The sequence below is a fragment of the Somniosus microcephalus genome, unplaced genomic scaffold (assembly GCF_052327205.1).
Source record: "Somniosus microcephalus isolate GS21.2 unplaced genomic scaffold, FLI_Smic_1.0 unresolved_chr1, whole genome shotgun sequence".
NCBI classification, from domain to species: domain Eukaryota; kingdom Metazoa; phylum Chordata; class Chondrichthyes; order Squaliformes; family Somniosidae; genus Somniosus; species Somniosus microcephalus.
Window position 1 is genome coordinate 113,240,901 of NW_028225179.1, and position 13,380 is coordinate 113,254,280.

The 13,380-nt window shown below is 53.3% G+C and overlaps 1 protein-coding gene across 1 annotated transcript in view; it reads right to left on the reverse strand.

The window, feature by feature from the left end:
* LOC147095718 (complement C3-like) overlaps window positions 1–13,380 on the reverse strand; it is a 108,993-nt gene that overhangs the window by 80,041 nt on the left and 15,572 nt on the right. Inside the window, exon 4 of the mRNA XM_085973701.1 lies at window positions 4,920–4,965. Coding sequence (XP_085829827.1) covers window positions 4,920–4,965 — 46 coding nt within the window. The remainder of the gene's footprint in view (window positions 1–4,919; window positions 4,966–13,380) is intronic.

Here is a 13,380-nt window from a genome sequence, read left to right on the forward strand (position 1 = left end):
CGGGAAGTTTGAATTGCGGCGGCCGAAGGAAGGAAGAAGGCGAGCTCTCCCTCCCTCTCCCACCCCTTCACTCTTTGCCTCCCTCACCCTCTCTCTCTGCCTCCCCCTCTCTCTCCCTGCCGCTCTCTCTCCCCTCTCTCTGCCCCCCTCTCTCCTGCGCCTCTCTCTCCCTGCTCCTCTCTCTCCCTGCCCCGTCTCTCCTCCCTCACCCTCTCTCTCTCCTCCCCCTCTCTCTCCCTGCTGCTCTCTCTCCCTGCCGCTCTCTCTCCCCCCTCTCTCTCCCTGCCCCTCTCTCTCTCCCTCCTCCCCGCTCTCTCTCTCTCCCTGCCCCTCTCTCTCTCCCTCCCTCCCCGCTCTCTCTCTCTCCCCCTCCCTCCCCACTCTCTCTCCCTCCCTCCCTCCCCCTCTCCCTCCGACTCACCTCGGTACCAGAAACGGAGTATATCTGACACCGGAGGCCGGGTGCCCATCGCTCAGAAGCGAGCCTGGGTTTCCTCATGTTTAACCAGGCGGGCCTTTGGACCCGGTTGGCTGGGCGGCAGTGGAAGGCCTTTCGCTCTGGACCTCCCGTGTCCGATTTAGGTCGGGAACGGCTCGCTGGAAAGCCCCGGTTTCTCGGTCCCGCAGTAATGGCAAGAGAGAGAGGGGGAAGGAGAGAGAGAGAGAGAGAGAGGGAAGAGGAGAGAGAGAGAGAGAGAGGGAAGAGGAGAGAGAGAGAGAGGGGGTGGAAGGACTTAGAGGCTGGCCGCGGTGACCGTGCGCGGCCTAGCACTTCAGGCCTGGCCGGGCTCTCGGGCCACGACTCACCTCAGCTGAGCTCCCGCTTCGGGAGAGAGAGAGAGAGAGAGAGGGGGGGGAAGGAGAGAGAGAGAGAGAGGGAGGGGAAGGAGAGAGAGAGAGAGAGAGAGAGGGGGGGAAGGAGAGAGAGAGAGAAATTCCTGAATCAATACTAATGAATCAACAATTTCCTCACCTCCATTACCATTTTTTAGCTTCAGGCCCGGCCGTCTTTAATGGCCGCCACTCACCTCAGCTCAGCTCCTGCTCGGCAGTTTGAAGGATTAGGCCCCACCCACAAACGCCATGAAACGCCCCACAATTGGTCAACCATCACGTCACTCAACGCTAATGAGCGGTAGGATTGGTCAACCGCTAATGAGCGGATTTTGTCCATTTTTTTAAGGTTTTCTGTATACTGTCTGAACAATTTTTGTCTGACCAAAAGTAAATATGCCTATGAGACTCCCCTAATCATAAGCTTTCTTTTGATATAACATAGTGTAGTTACGCTCTAAAACTTTTGAGTGATGCCCCAGACAGACAGACAGACAGACACCACGATCCTTTTATATATATATATATATAAGATACTAGCTGAAGTGCCCGGCGGTGCCGAGGCTTTTCGAGGGCATGTGTTGTTGGAAGAGAGAGAGAGAGAGCGACTGGGGGAAGAGAGAGAGCGACTGGGGGGAAGAGAGAGAGCGACTGGGGGAAGAGAGAGAGCGACTGGGGGGAAGAGAGAGAGCGACTGGGGGGAAGAGAGAGGGAGGGAGGGGTGGGGGGAAGAGAGGGAGGGAGGGGGGAGGGAGGGGGAGGGGAAGGGAGGGCGGGGGGAGGGAGGGGAGGGCGGGGAAGGGAGGGAGGGGGAGGGCGGGGAAGGGAGGGCGGGGGGAGGGGAGGGGGGAAGGGAGGGAGGGGGAAGGGAGGGCAGGGGAGGGGAAGGGAGGGCGGGGGGGAGGGGAGGGAGGCAGGGAAGGGAGGGAGGGAAGGGAGGGCGGGAAGGGAGGGCGGGGGGAGGGGGAGGAGGGCGGGGGGAGGAGGGGGAGGGAGGGTGGGGGGGAGGAAGGGGGAGGGAGGGCAGGGGGGAGGGAGGGCGGGGGGGGAAGGGCGGGGGAGGGGAGGGGGGGATGGAGGGCGGGGGGGAGGGAGGGAGGGCGGCGGGCGCCCCCCCCCGAGGGTCGCGACCCCCCCCCCCGAGGGTCGCCCCCCCCCCCCCGGAGTTGAAGACTGCCGATTGCGCGCGCAGCAGGAGCTGAGACGCGGCGTCTTTCTCGGCCGGCGGGCCCGGTTGCCAGGCAACGTGACGCTGACCAAGCCAGAGAGAGACGCCGCGTCTCAGCTGCTCCTGCTGCGCGCGCGCCCCCCCCGAGGTCGCGGCCCCCCCCGAGGGTCGCAGCCCCCCCCGAGGGTCACGGCCCCACCCCCCGAGGGTCGCGGCCGCCCCCCCTCCCCCCGAGGTGAAGACCGCCGATTGCGCCCGTTGCCAGGGTAACGCTGGACGCTCAGCAAGCCCCGGCAGAGAGAGACGTCTCAGCTCCTGCTGCGCGCGCACCCTAGTGGCGCTGGGCTGAGGCTCGGCCCTCCAGCCTTCGAGTGGGGCCGGGAGGTGCCTAGCTCGGGCGTGGGTGCGGAGGAGACGCCGAGGCTTCTAGGCCTACCTGGAAAACGGGGAAAGGTAGGAAAATTAATGAGATTAGATAAGTTAATTACTTTCTAAATCATTTTTTTTAAAAACAATATGTGTTTTAAAAGCAACGTTTTTTTTTTAAGACGCAGAAAGCGGGAAAAAGAAAGAAAAGTTTGGAATCAAGATGGCGGCAACTCACCTCGGTCAGAACGATAAAGCCCGGCGGCACACGCCAGAAACCCGGCGTACGATTGGTCGAGCTCGAGGTCACTCTGTCGCTAATGAGCGGATACGAGATGCTAATGAGCGGAATGTTGAAGGTTTTTGGGATACCACGGGCGCAATTTTAGCCCGGCCGAAACGTAAATACGCTTAAAACCGTCTCGGAAGCGTAAGCTTTCTTTGGAGGTAACGCGCGCATAGGTACGCCCTGTAACTTTCGAGTGCATACCCGCAACGCACACGCGATGACAGACAGATAGACAGATAGACAGATAGACAGACAGAATGACAGAAGTATCGATTTATATATATAGATACTTTAAAAAAAGGTAAGGTTTATTTTAGCCCTGTAAAAAACTTTATTTATTTTTTTCAAAAATTAAATTTTTGTTTAAAATATTTAATTTAATGTCATCTTAACTCATTTTAAAAACGTGATAGTTTTTTTTAAATTTATTTAAATTTTACTGTGTTTTTGGGGTGATCTTCATTCCTATATTTGACAGGTCTATCTGTCAAAAGTATGAAGAGAGATTCCCTTCTTCTATTGGCTCCCCATGGCCCACGTGATCCAGGGACACTTGGGAACTGCCTGCGCCGCTGGATACGTGGGCCCTGCGCATTTCATAGTGGAGAGGCCCAGGATCGGAAATCGCTGGACCTCGGGAAACCCTCAGGTAAGGGCGTACATTTTTTTCCAATAGGATGCATCCGCACGCAGGAAGCCTCCTATCAGAAATTACGGCCGTCATCACAAAAAGATCCAACGACCTCACCACACTGAGCACCCTCTCCATTTCCTCAATGACCACCCTGGTCCAGGACTAAGGAGTGTGATAGAATACTCTGCATGCTTTTTCATTTGGTTATGGATATGGGCGTCTCTGGCAAGGCCAGCATTTATTGCCCATCCCTAGTTGCCCTTGAGAAGGTGGTGGTGAGCTGCCTTCTTGAACCGCTGCAGTCCATGTGGTGAAGGTACTCCCACAGTGCTGTTAGGGAGGGAGTTCCAGGATTTTGACCAAGCGACGATGAAGGAACGGCTGATGTACTTCTAAGTCAGGATGGTGTGTGACTTGGATGGGAACTTGGAGGTGGTTGTGTTCCCACGCATCTGCTGCCCTTGTCCTTCTAGGTGGAAGAAGTCGCGGGTTTGGGAAGTGCTGCTGAAGAAGCCTTGGTGAGTTGCTGCAGTGCATCTTGTAGATGGTACACACTGTAGCTACGGTACGCCGGTGGTGGAGCGAGTGAATGTTTAAGGTGGTCGATGGGGTGCCAATCAAGCGGGCTGCTTTGTCCTGGATGGTGTCGAGCTTCTTGAGTGTTGTTGGAGCTGCACTCATCCAGGCAAGTGGAGAGTATTCCATCACACTCCTTACATGGGCCTTGTAGATGGTGGAAAGACTTCGGGGAGTCAGGAGGTGAGACACTCGCTGCAGAATACCCAGCCTCTGACCTGCTCTTGTTGCCACAGTATTTATGTAGCTGGTCCAGTTAAGTTTCTGGTCAATGGTGACCCCCAGGATGTTGATAGTGGGGGATTTGGCGATGGTAATGCCGTTGAATGTCAAGGGGCGGTCTCGCTTGCTGGAGATAGTCATTGCCTGGCACTTCTATGGCGCGAATGTTACATGCCACTTATCAACACAAGCCTGAACGTCGTCCAGGTATTGTTGCATGCGGGCATGGACTGCTTCATTATCTGAGGAGTTGTGAATGGCAGTGAACACTGTGCAGTCATCAGCGAACATTCCCATTTCTGACCTTATGTTGGAGGGAAGGTCATTGATGAAACAGCTGATGATGATTGGGCCTAGGACACTGCCCTGAGGAACTCCTGTGGCGATGTCCTGAGGCTATGATGATTGACCTTCAACCTTTACTTACGTGCACAACCCTAAAACTTGTCCCTCCACTATAGCAGCCTTGTAACCCAAAATCAGCCCTCCTTTGCCACTTGGCGCACATTCCTGAACTTCTAGCCTTACCCTCATGCGCACTAACTTTTTGCATGGTAAACTGAAAAGAACTGTCCACCAAAAGCAACCCAATGTAGGAGGCAGTCCCCACCTCTAAACCTTTAACCTGTTGGAGGACAAGGCATTGCAGCTGCTGGGCACTCAGTCGGCCATTACCATGAGAGATAGCAAGGTTGGCGATCTGTGGTCGGTGGCCGGTCTCTAATTGAGCGTCCAGGCATTCACCCTGATATTCTTTGCAAAGCGCCACATGGACAGAGCCTTCTACCCCTTTTCCCCGTCTCCTCAATCCCGAGCGGGATAACGCTCACCCATTCTTTCCTTCTACCCTGCTTTCCTGCAGATCCACCACAGTGCCTGGGGGGACAGGAGAATGAATCTGACCGTGAGGGGCATGAGGTGGAGCTCAGCGGGGCGGGGGGGAGGGGGGGCTCTGTCTCCTTTGCCGCATCTGACAATCCCAATGATTGGAGCTGGGCAGTTTTTTTTCTCCCTTGTTGCATGTGGCAATCACGACGAGAAAGGGAAGATTGAGAAAGAGGCCACCCACCAGTGGCAGCTGGTTCATCCTGCCCCATCCTCCTCTGTGCCAACCCAACTCCAACAGCATGGAGATTATCGGGGTGGGAATTAGATAAGTGTAGTGAGGCAGTGGTACTTGTTACTCACAGTTCACGAGGAGACCCAGAGTAGTGGGAAGTGGTTGAGGGAGTGCCACTTTCCCGGAGGAGGCCAAGAAGAAGACCACCGAAAAATTTAGCGCCGTGGGACACGGAACTCACGGATACAGCCTGAAAAGAAGGGTGTTTCAGGAACATCGTACCCCTGCATGACAGCTCTGAGGCCAGCCTCTGAGGCCCTGTGCCAAATGACTTCTGCGATTCGTGAGTCTACAGCTTTCCTTTGTGGTCACGTCAGAGAGCTCGCTCTTCCTTGCTGGTGCCCAATGGAGCCAATGGCAGTTTCATTGAAATCGGCAGCAAATTGCCAGCTAAGAGGTGGCCAGGAACGTGTCAGTGCTTCAGCCTCCACAGAAGGAAACACAGCCATGGTGTCAAAGGTAGGCTTTATTACACAGGAGAGAAGACTTCGGTGATAACACATGTAGTATTGCTGCCTGATTCTCCCTTTCTCCAAAGTGTAGCACTTGTCCTCCTCCGTGATAATGGCGTATAAGCAGTCATAGAAGCAAATAGTACGGAAGGAGGCCATTCGGCCCATCGTGCATATGCCAGCCCTTTGAAAGAGCTATCCAAGTAGTCCCACTCCCCTGCACTTTCCCCGTGTCCCTGCATTTTCCCCCTTCAAGTATTTAGCCAAATTCCCTTCTGAAAGTTACTATTGAATCTGATTCCACCACCCTTTCAGGCAGCGCATTCCAGTTCACAACAACTCTCTGCGTAAAAACATAATGGCCCGTATTTTCCGATCCCTACGGGTGGGTACGCGCTGTTTACACACCCGTAGGGACATTGGAATTGCCAGTTTGAGGCGTGCGAAGCACATGCGCTGAAAACCGGTATTTCCGATCTGTCCAGAATCCTCTTGACAGATCCTGTGCCTGCCCGGGAGAAGGGCCTCTGCAGGGGGGAGAGTTCCGCTTTCTACAGAACCTCCGCCCGCTGAAAACCCTTAGAAATCTTACGCCTGGTAAAAGCAGGAGTAAGGTCTGCTTTTACCAGGATAAGAGCTGAAAAAAGTAAAAAAATAATTTTCACTTATTTATCATTTAAAAATACTTTTAAAAAAGGTAAGTTTATTTTTAGCCCCGTAAAAAGCTTTAATTATATTTTTCAAAAAATTTTATTTTTGTTTAAAATATTGAATTTATTGTAATTTGAACTCATTTTAAAAAGTGATTTAAAAAAAAAATTATTTAATATTTTACTGTGTTTTTGGGGTGATCTCCATTCATATATTTGACAGGTCTATCTGTCAAGTGTATTGTGGTAAACCACTTTTATCGTTCACTATCGTTACACTATAGTTATCACTGTTGTATTGTTATCACTGTTCTCACTGTTGTATCGCTATACGAGGTCGCCTCTTGTCGCGCTGTTATACCTGGGCTGACCACCTCCGACTCCGCCCATGGCTCCACCTACCTGCCCAGGTATAAAGGTAGTCGACTGGCTGGTATTCCTCCTTGTTGGACCCGATCACCCACGAGGGTGGGCTCTGTTATTTAGTCAATAAAAACCTTTAGTTACGTTCCTAACTCGTCGCTTTTTATTGGACGAATTGATAGGTATATCAATTTTATTGACTAAATTTTAAAGATGTCTACTACTGGCCAGCCAGAAGCCCTCCCAGAAGCACAGCCACAGCAGCTTTCAGACACCAGGCTACACCAGCCACACCAGCCGGCTTGGCTGCAAGCCCTCAAACCACCGTACCTGGATCTAAACCCACAGGCAGCAAACTCAGCCCTCGACTTCAAACACTGGCTGGGCTGCTTCGAATCCTACCTGGAAGAATCCGGCGTCCCTCAGAGATCCAAACTAAGAGTTCTGAACGCCCAAGCGAGCCCGAGAGTATACGCACTCATCCAGGACACGACTACATACGAGGCCGCTATCAACCTACTGAAACAGCAGTACCGGAGCCCGGTAAATTACATGTACACCAGGCACCTCCTAAGATCCCGCCCGCAACAGCCAGGAGAGTCTGTAGCTGAATTTTTACGGGCGCTAAGAGCACTCGGCAGGAACTGTGACTTTAAAGCGGTGACGGCTGTTGAAAATACGGAAGATAATATCCGCGATGCCTTTGTGAAAGGCCTACGGTCCGACTACTCACGGCAAAGACTGCTTGAAGCTAAAGACCTCGACCTGGACAAAGCTGAAGCCCTCGCTCTCTCCCTAGAGGTGGCCCATCAGGACCAGGAGGCGTTTTCCAGGTACTGCTCGCGACCCTGGGACTCGGGCCCGACCCCTACCGCAATACCCTTCGCAGCGCCGCCCCCGGGACCTACCTCAGCGTCGGCGTCCCGGACCCGACCGGGACCGCCACCCCCGGTACCGGCTCCGACATCGGGCACCCGCGATCAGGCCGCCGGCTGCTTCTTTTGCGGCCAGGAGAAGCACCCGAGGTCGCGCTGCCCAGCCAGGAACTCTACCTGCCCAACCTGCAGGAAGAAAGGTCACTTCTCTAAGGCCTGCAGGAGCGGATCTTCAGAGGCCAGCAGTGCCTCATGCAAACTGTGGGGGCGGCCATCTTCTGTCAAGGCAACTGAGGCCAGCATCCCCACACGTGAGTCATGGGGGTGGCCATCTTTGATCAAGGCAACCGACCCCAATAGTGCCTCATGTGAGTTATGGGAGCAGCCATCTTCTCCGCCATTTTGTCCTACCTCGTGGGAGATGCCATTTTACCCACCACGCCCGACTGCCACCGGGCCTCCGGACCCGACGACCGCCTCGCCCGCAGACGACAACGACTCGCTTACCTACACACTAGCCTCCGTCACTCTGGATCAAGCCCGCCCACACCACCTGTCCAAGTCGATGATGGACATCAAAGTAAACGGCCACGCCACGACCTGCCTGTTCGACAGCGGAAGCACGGAGAGCTTCATCCACCCAGACACGGTGAGCCACTACTCCCTCCCTGTCCTGCCAACGCGCAACCGAATCTCGATGGCATCGAGGTCCCACGCCACGGACATTAGCGGCTACTGTGTTGTGACCTTGTCGGTTAAGGGTACGGAGTATAAAAATTTTAAACTCCTCGTCCTCCCCCAGCTCTGCGCTGCCGTCCTACTAGGGCTGGGCTTCCAATCCCACCTCCAAAGTGTAACCCTAGCATACGGTGGACCCCTCCCCCCACTCACAGTCGACAACCAGCGAATGTTAAACCGCCCACCGCGTAACACCTGCAGCCTATCCACCCTCAAGGTGCCGCCACCTTCCCTGTTCGCTAACCTCACCCCCGACTGCAAACCCGTCGCTACCAAGAGCAGGCGGTACAGCGCTGGGGACAGAGCCTTCATTAGCTCTGAGGTGCGGCGCCTCCTGAAAGAGGGCATTATCGAGGGGAGCAACAGCCCCTGGCGTGCCCAGGTCGTGGTCGTTAAGACCGGCGATAAAAATCGCCTGGTCATCGACTACAGCCAGACCATAAACAGATACACCCAGCTGGACGCATACCCCCTTCCCCGCATATCTGACATGGTCAATCAGATTGCACAATACCGCGTATTCTCGACCATCGACCTTAAGTCGGCCTACCACCAACTCCCTATCCACCCCGAGGACCGCCAGTACACCGCCTTCGAGGCGAATGGGCGCCTATACCACTTCCTTCGGGTCCCCTTCGGTGTCACCAACGGGGTCTCGGTCTTCCAAAGGGAGATGGACCGGATGGTTGACCAGAACGGACTGCAGGCCACATTCCCCTATCTAGATAACGTCACCATCTGCGGCCGCGACCGGCAGGACCATGACGTGAATCTGGAGAAATTCCTCCGTACGGCCCAACGGCTGAACCTCACCTACAATAAGGAGAAATGTGTGTTTAACACCTCGCGCTTTGCCATCCTTGGCTGTGTAGTAGAGAACGGACTCATCGGCCCCGACCCCGAAAGAATGCGCCCCCTCATGGAGCTACCCCTCCCCCACTGCCCTAAGGCACTTAAGAGAACCCTGGGGCTCTTCGCCTACTATGCCCAATGGGTGCCCAATTATGCGGACAAAGCCAGACCCCTCATGAAGTCCACATCCTTCCCCCTCACGGAGGAAGCGTGCGTGGCCTTCTCCCTCATCAAGGGAGACATAGCCAAGGCCACAATGCACGCAGTGGATGAGTCCATCCCCTTCCAAGTGGAGAGCGATGCATCCGACTTCGCCCTAGCCGCTACCCTTAACCAGGAGGGGAGGCCGGTGGCCTTCTTCTCAAGGACCCTACAGGGCCCCGAGATCCGACACTCGTCGGTCGAGAAGGAAGCCCAGGCAATTGTGGAGGCGGTACGGCGCTGGAGGCATTACCTGGCAGGCAAACGATTTACCCTCCTCACCGACCAACGTTCGGTTGCTTTCATGTTTAATAACAAGCTGAGGGGCAAAATCAAGAATGACAAGATCTTGAGGTGGAGAATCGAGCTATCCACCTACGATTATGATATCTTGTACCGGCCAGGTAAGCTGAACGAACCCCCTGATGCTCTTTCACGAATTACATGCGCCAGCGCGCATATTGATAGACTTCAGACCCTCCACAACGACCTCTGCCACCCCGGGGTCACCAGACTTTACCATTTCATTAAGGCCCGCAACCTGACCTACTCCATCGAGGAAGTCAGGACCATGACCAGGAACTGCCAGACCTGCGCCGAGTGCAAACCGCACTTCTATAGGCTGGACAGAGCAAGCCTGATCAAGGCCACCCGCCCCTTCGAGCGCCTGAGCATCGACTTTAAGGGGCCTCTACCGTCATCTGACCGCAATGTGTACTTCCTCAACATCGTTGATGAGTACTCCCGTTTCCCTTTTGCCTTCCCCTGCCCAGACATGACCAGTACCACGGTCATCAAGTGCCTGAACGACCTCTTCGCCTTGTTCGGGTTCCCAAACTATATACATAGTGACCGGGGCTCCTCCTTCATGAGCGAGGAACTCCGTCAGTTCCTACTAGCGAGAGGTATTGCAGCAAGTAGGACCACCAGCTACAACCCCCGAGGGAACGGCCAGGTGGAAAGAGAGAACGCGACGGTATGGAAGGCCGTCCTCTTAGCCTTAAAGTCTAAGGGCCTCCCAACCTCCCGCTGGCAGGAAGTCCTCCCGACAGCGCTGCACTCCATCCGGTCACTACTTTGCACTGCCGTTAACACCCCCCCCCCAATTCCAGCCCAGGTAGACGGCATGCCGGAACCCCACGAGCCTTCGCCGACCACGCAGACACCAGCATTAACACCGGATAATGCAGCACCGCCGCTGCGACGATCGGAGAGGCTTACGAGGCCTCCGGACAGACTGACATACCAGAACTGGTAGTACACTTCACCCCGCCGGACTCAAATCTAAACAAGGGGTGAATGTGGTAAACCACTTTTATCGTTCACTATCGTTACACTATAGTTATCACTGTTGTATTGTTATCACTGTTCTCACTGTTGTATCACTATACGAGGTCGCCTCTTGTCGCGCTGTTATACCTGGGCTGACCACCTCCGACTCCGCCCATGGCTCCACCTACCTGCCCAGGTATAAAGGTAGTCGACTGGCTGGTATTCCTCCTTGTTGGACCCGATCACCCACGAGGGTGGGCTCTGTTATTTAGTCAATAAAAACCTTTAGTTACGTTCCTAACTCGTCGCTTTTTATTGGACGAATTGATAGGTATATCATGTATGAAGGGACATTCCCTTCTCCTATTGGCTCCCCATGGCCCACGTGATCCCAGGGACGCTTGCGAACCGCCTGCACCTCTGGGATACGTGGACCCTGCGCATTTCGAGTTTGGAGAGGCCCAGGATCAGAAGTGTAGGCACCTCGGGAGCCCCCTGGTAAGTTCGTAGATTTTTCCAGATCAGAGGCCTCCGCACACAGGAAGCCTCTGATCAGAAAATACGTGCCATTATCCTCATCTCCCCTCTGGTTCTTTTGCCAGTTACCTTAAATCTGTGTCCTCTGGTTACCGACCCTCCTGCCAGTGGAAACAGTTTATGGCTACGTACTCTATCAAAATCCCTCATAATTCAACGCCTCTATTAACCTTCTCCGCACTAAGGAGAGCAATCCCAGCTTCACTAGCTTTCCACATCACAGAAGTCGCTCATCCCTGGCACCATTCCAGTAAATCTCCTCTGCACCCTCTCCAAGGCCTTGACATCCTTCTTAAGGTGCAGTGCCCAGAATTGGACACAATACTCCTGCTGAGGCCTGTTCCTGGGACTAGGGACAGGGTCAGTGGCTAAGGGCTTGGAAGCTAAGCAGAGCCAGGCCTGGTTAGTACCTGGAGGGGGTGACCATCAGGGAAGACCAGGTGCAGAAGGTCACGGAAGGAGCCCCGAGGAGGGGCGGTTGGTGAGAAGGTCACGGAAGGAGCCCCGGGAGGGGCGGCTGGTGAGCAGGCCCGGGTGCTGGGCTGAAGATTGTCGGACAGGAGGAATGGTGGAAATGGAATGGCGGCGCGCTCAGACGCAGCGGCTTTGCTTCTCCCAGGACGGTGCTATATACATTTAATGTTATTTGTACTGGACTCATGGGAGCTTGCAAGATCACATTTTGTTGTACAATGACAATAAAGTTGAATTATTATTATTATTATTGAATATATTCACTGACTCCGCCTCCACAGCTCTCTGGGGTAGAGAATTCCAAAGATTCACGACCCTCTGAGAGAAGGCATTCCTCCTCATCTCCGTCTTAATTGGGCGACCCCTTATTCTGAAACTATGCCCCCTAGTTCTAGATTCCCCCACGAGGGGAAACATCCTCTCAGCATCTACCCTGTCGAGCCCCCTCAGAATCTTATATGTTTCAATAAGATCACCTCTCATTCTTCTAAACTCCAATGAGTATAGGCCCAACCTGCTCAACCTTTCTTCATAAGACAACCCTTTCATCTCAGGAATCAACCTCGTGAACCTTCTCTGCACTGCCTCCAATGCAAGTATCTCCCTCCTTAAATATGGAGACCAAAACTGTACGAACAACTCCAGGTGTGGTCTCACCAGCGCCCTGTACAGTTGCATCAAGACTTCCCTACTTTTATACTCCATACCCCTTGCAATAAAGGCCAATATTCCATTAACCTTCCTAATTACTTGCTGTACCTACATACTAACTTTTTGTGTTTCATGTACGAGGACCCCCAGATTCCTCTGTACCGCAGCGTTATGTAGTCTCACTCCATTTAAATAATAATTTGCTTTTTCATTCTTCCTTCCAAAGTGGATAACCTCACATTTCCCACATTATACTCCATCTGCCAAATCTTTGCCCACTCACTTAACCTATCTATATCCCTTTGCAGATTCTTTGTGTCCTCCTCACAACTTGCTTTCCCATCTATCTTAGTATCATCAGCAAATTTGGCTACATTACGCTCGGTCCATTCATCCAAGTCATTAATATAGGTTGTAAATAGTTGGGCCCTTGATGTATAAAGGTCTAGCAAAACTTCTTTGTGCTCTTTGCCTTTATTTAGAAAACCAAGGACCCCATATGCATTTTTAACAGCCTTTTCAACTTGTCCTGCCACCTTCAAAGAGTTGTGTACGTCAGCCCTCAGGCCTCTCTGTTCCTGCACCCCATTTAGAATCACGCCATGTAGGGAACACCATACATGCTCCTGAGAAGTCCCGCTGTAGGTAGGCTATCCAAGCAGCTGCCAGTTGTCTAACCGTATGAGAAGCAGCAAGAGGCAAAGCCCATGTGTGTCAGCAGATAGTTTCTAAAAAGTGTTTCCCAGCCGCAGAAAATTGTCGTCCGAATCCAGGGACTTTTCTAGGTCACGAAGGCGTCACTTTTCCCTGCATCAACTGATCCTGACGGCTTCTCCTCAGTCTCAGTCGAAGTTGTCCAGTCCACATTAGCAAATCCAAGACACTCGCTGGTGTCTGAGCCACTGGCTCTCACTGCAACTTGAGGCAAGGGTACGGTAGCATAGTGGTTACTTTACTGGACTAGTAATCCAAAGGCATGGATTAATGATCCGGAGATGGGAACTGAAATCCCACAGGCAGCTGAGGAATTTAAATTCAATTAATTAAATTAATCTGGAATTAAAAATTGGACTCAGTACTGGTGACCATGAAACTACCGGATTATT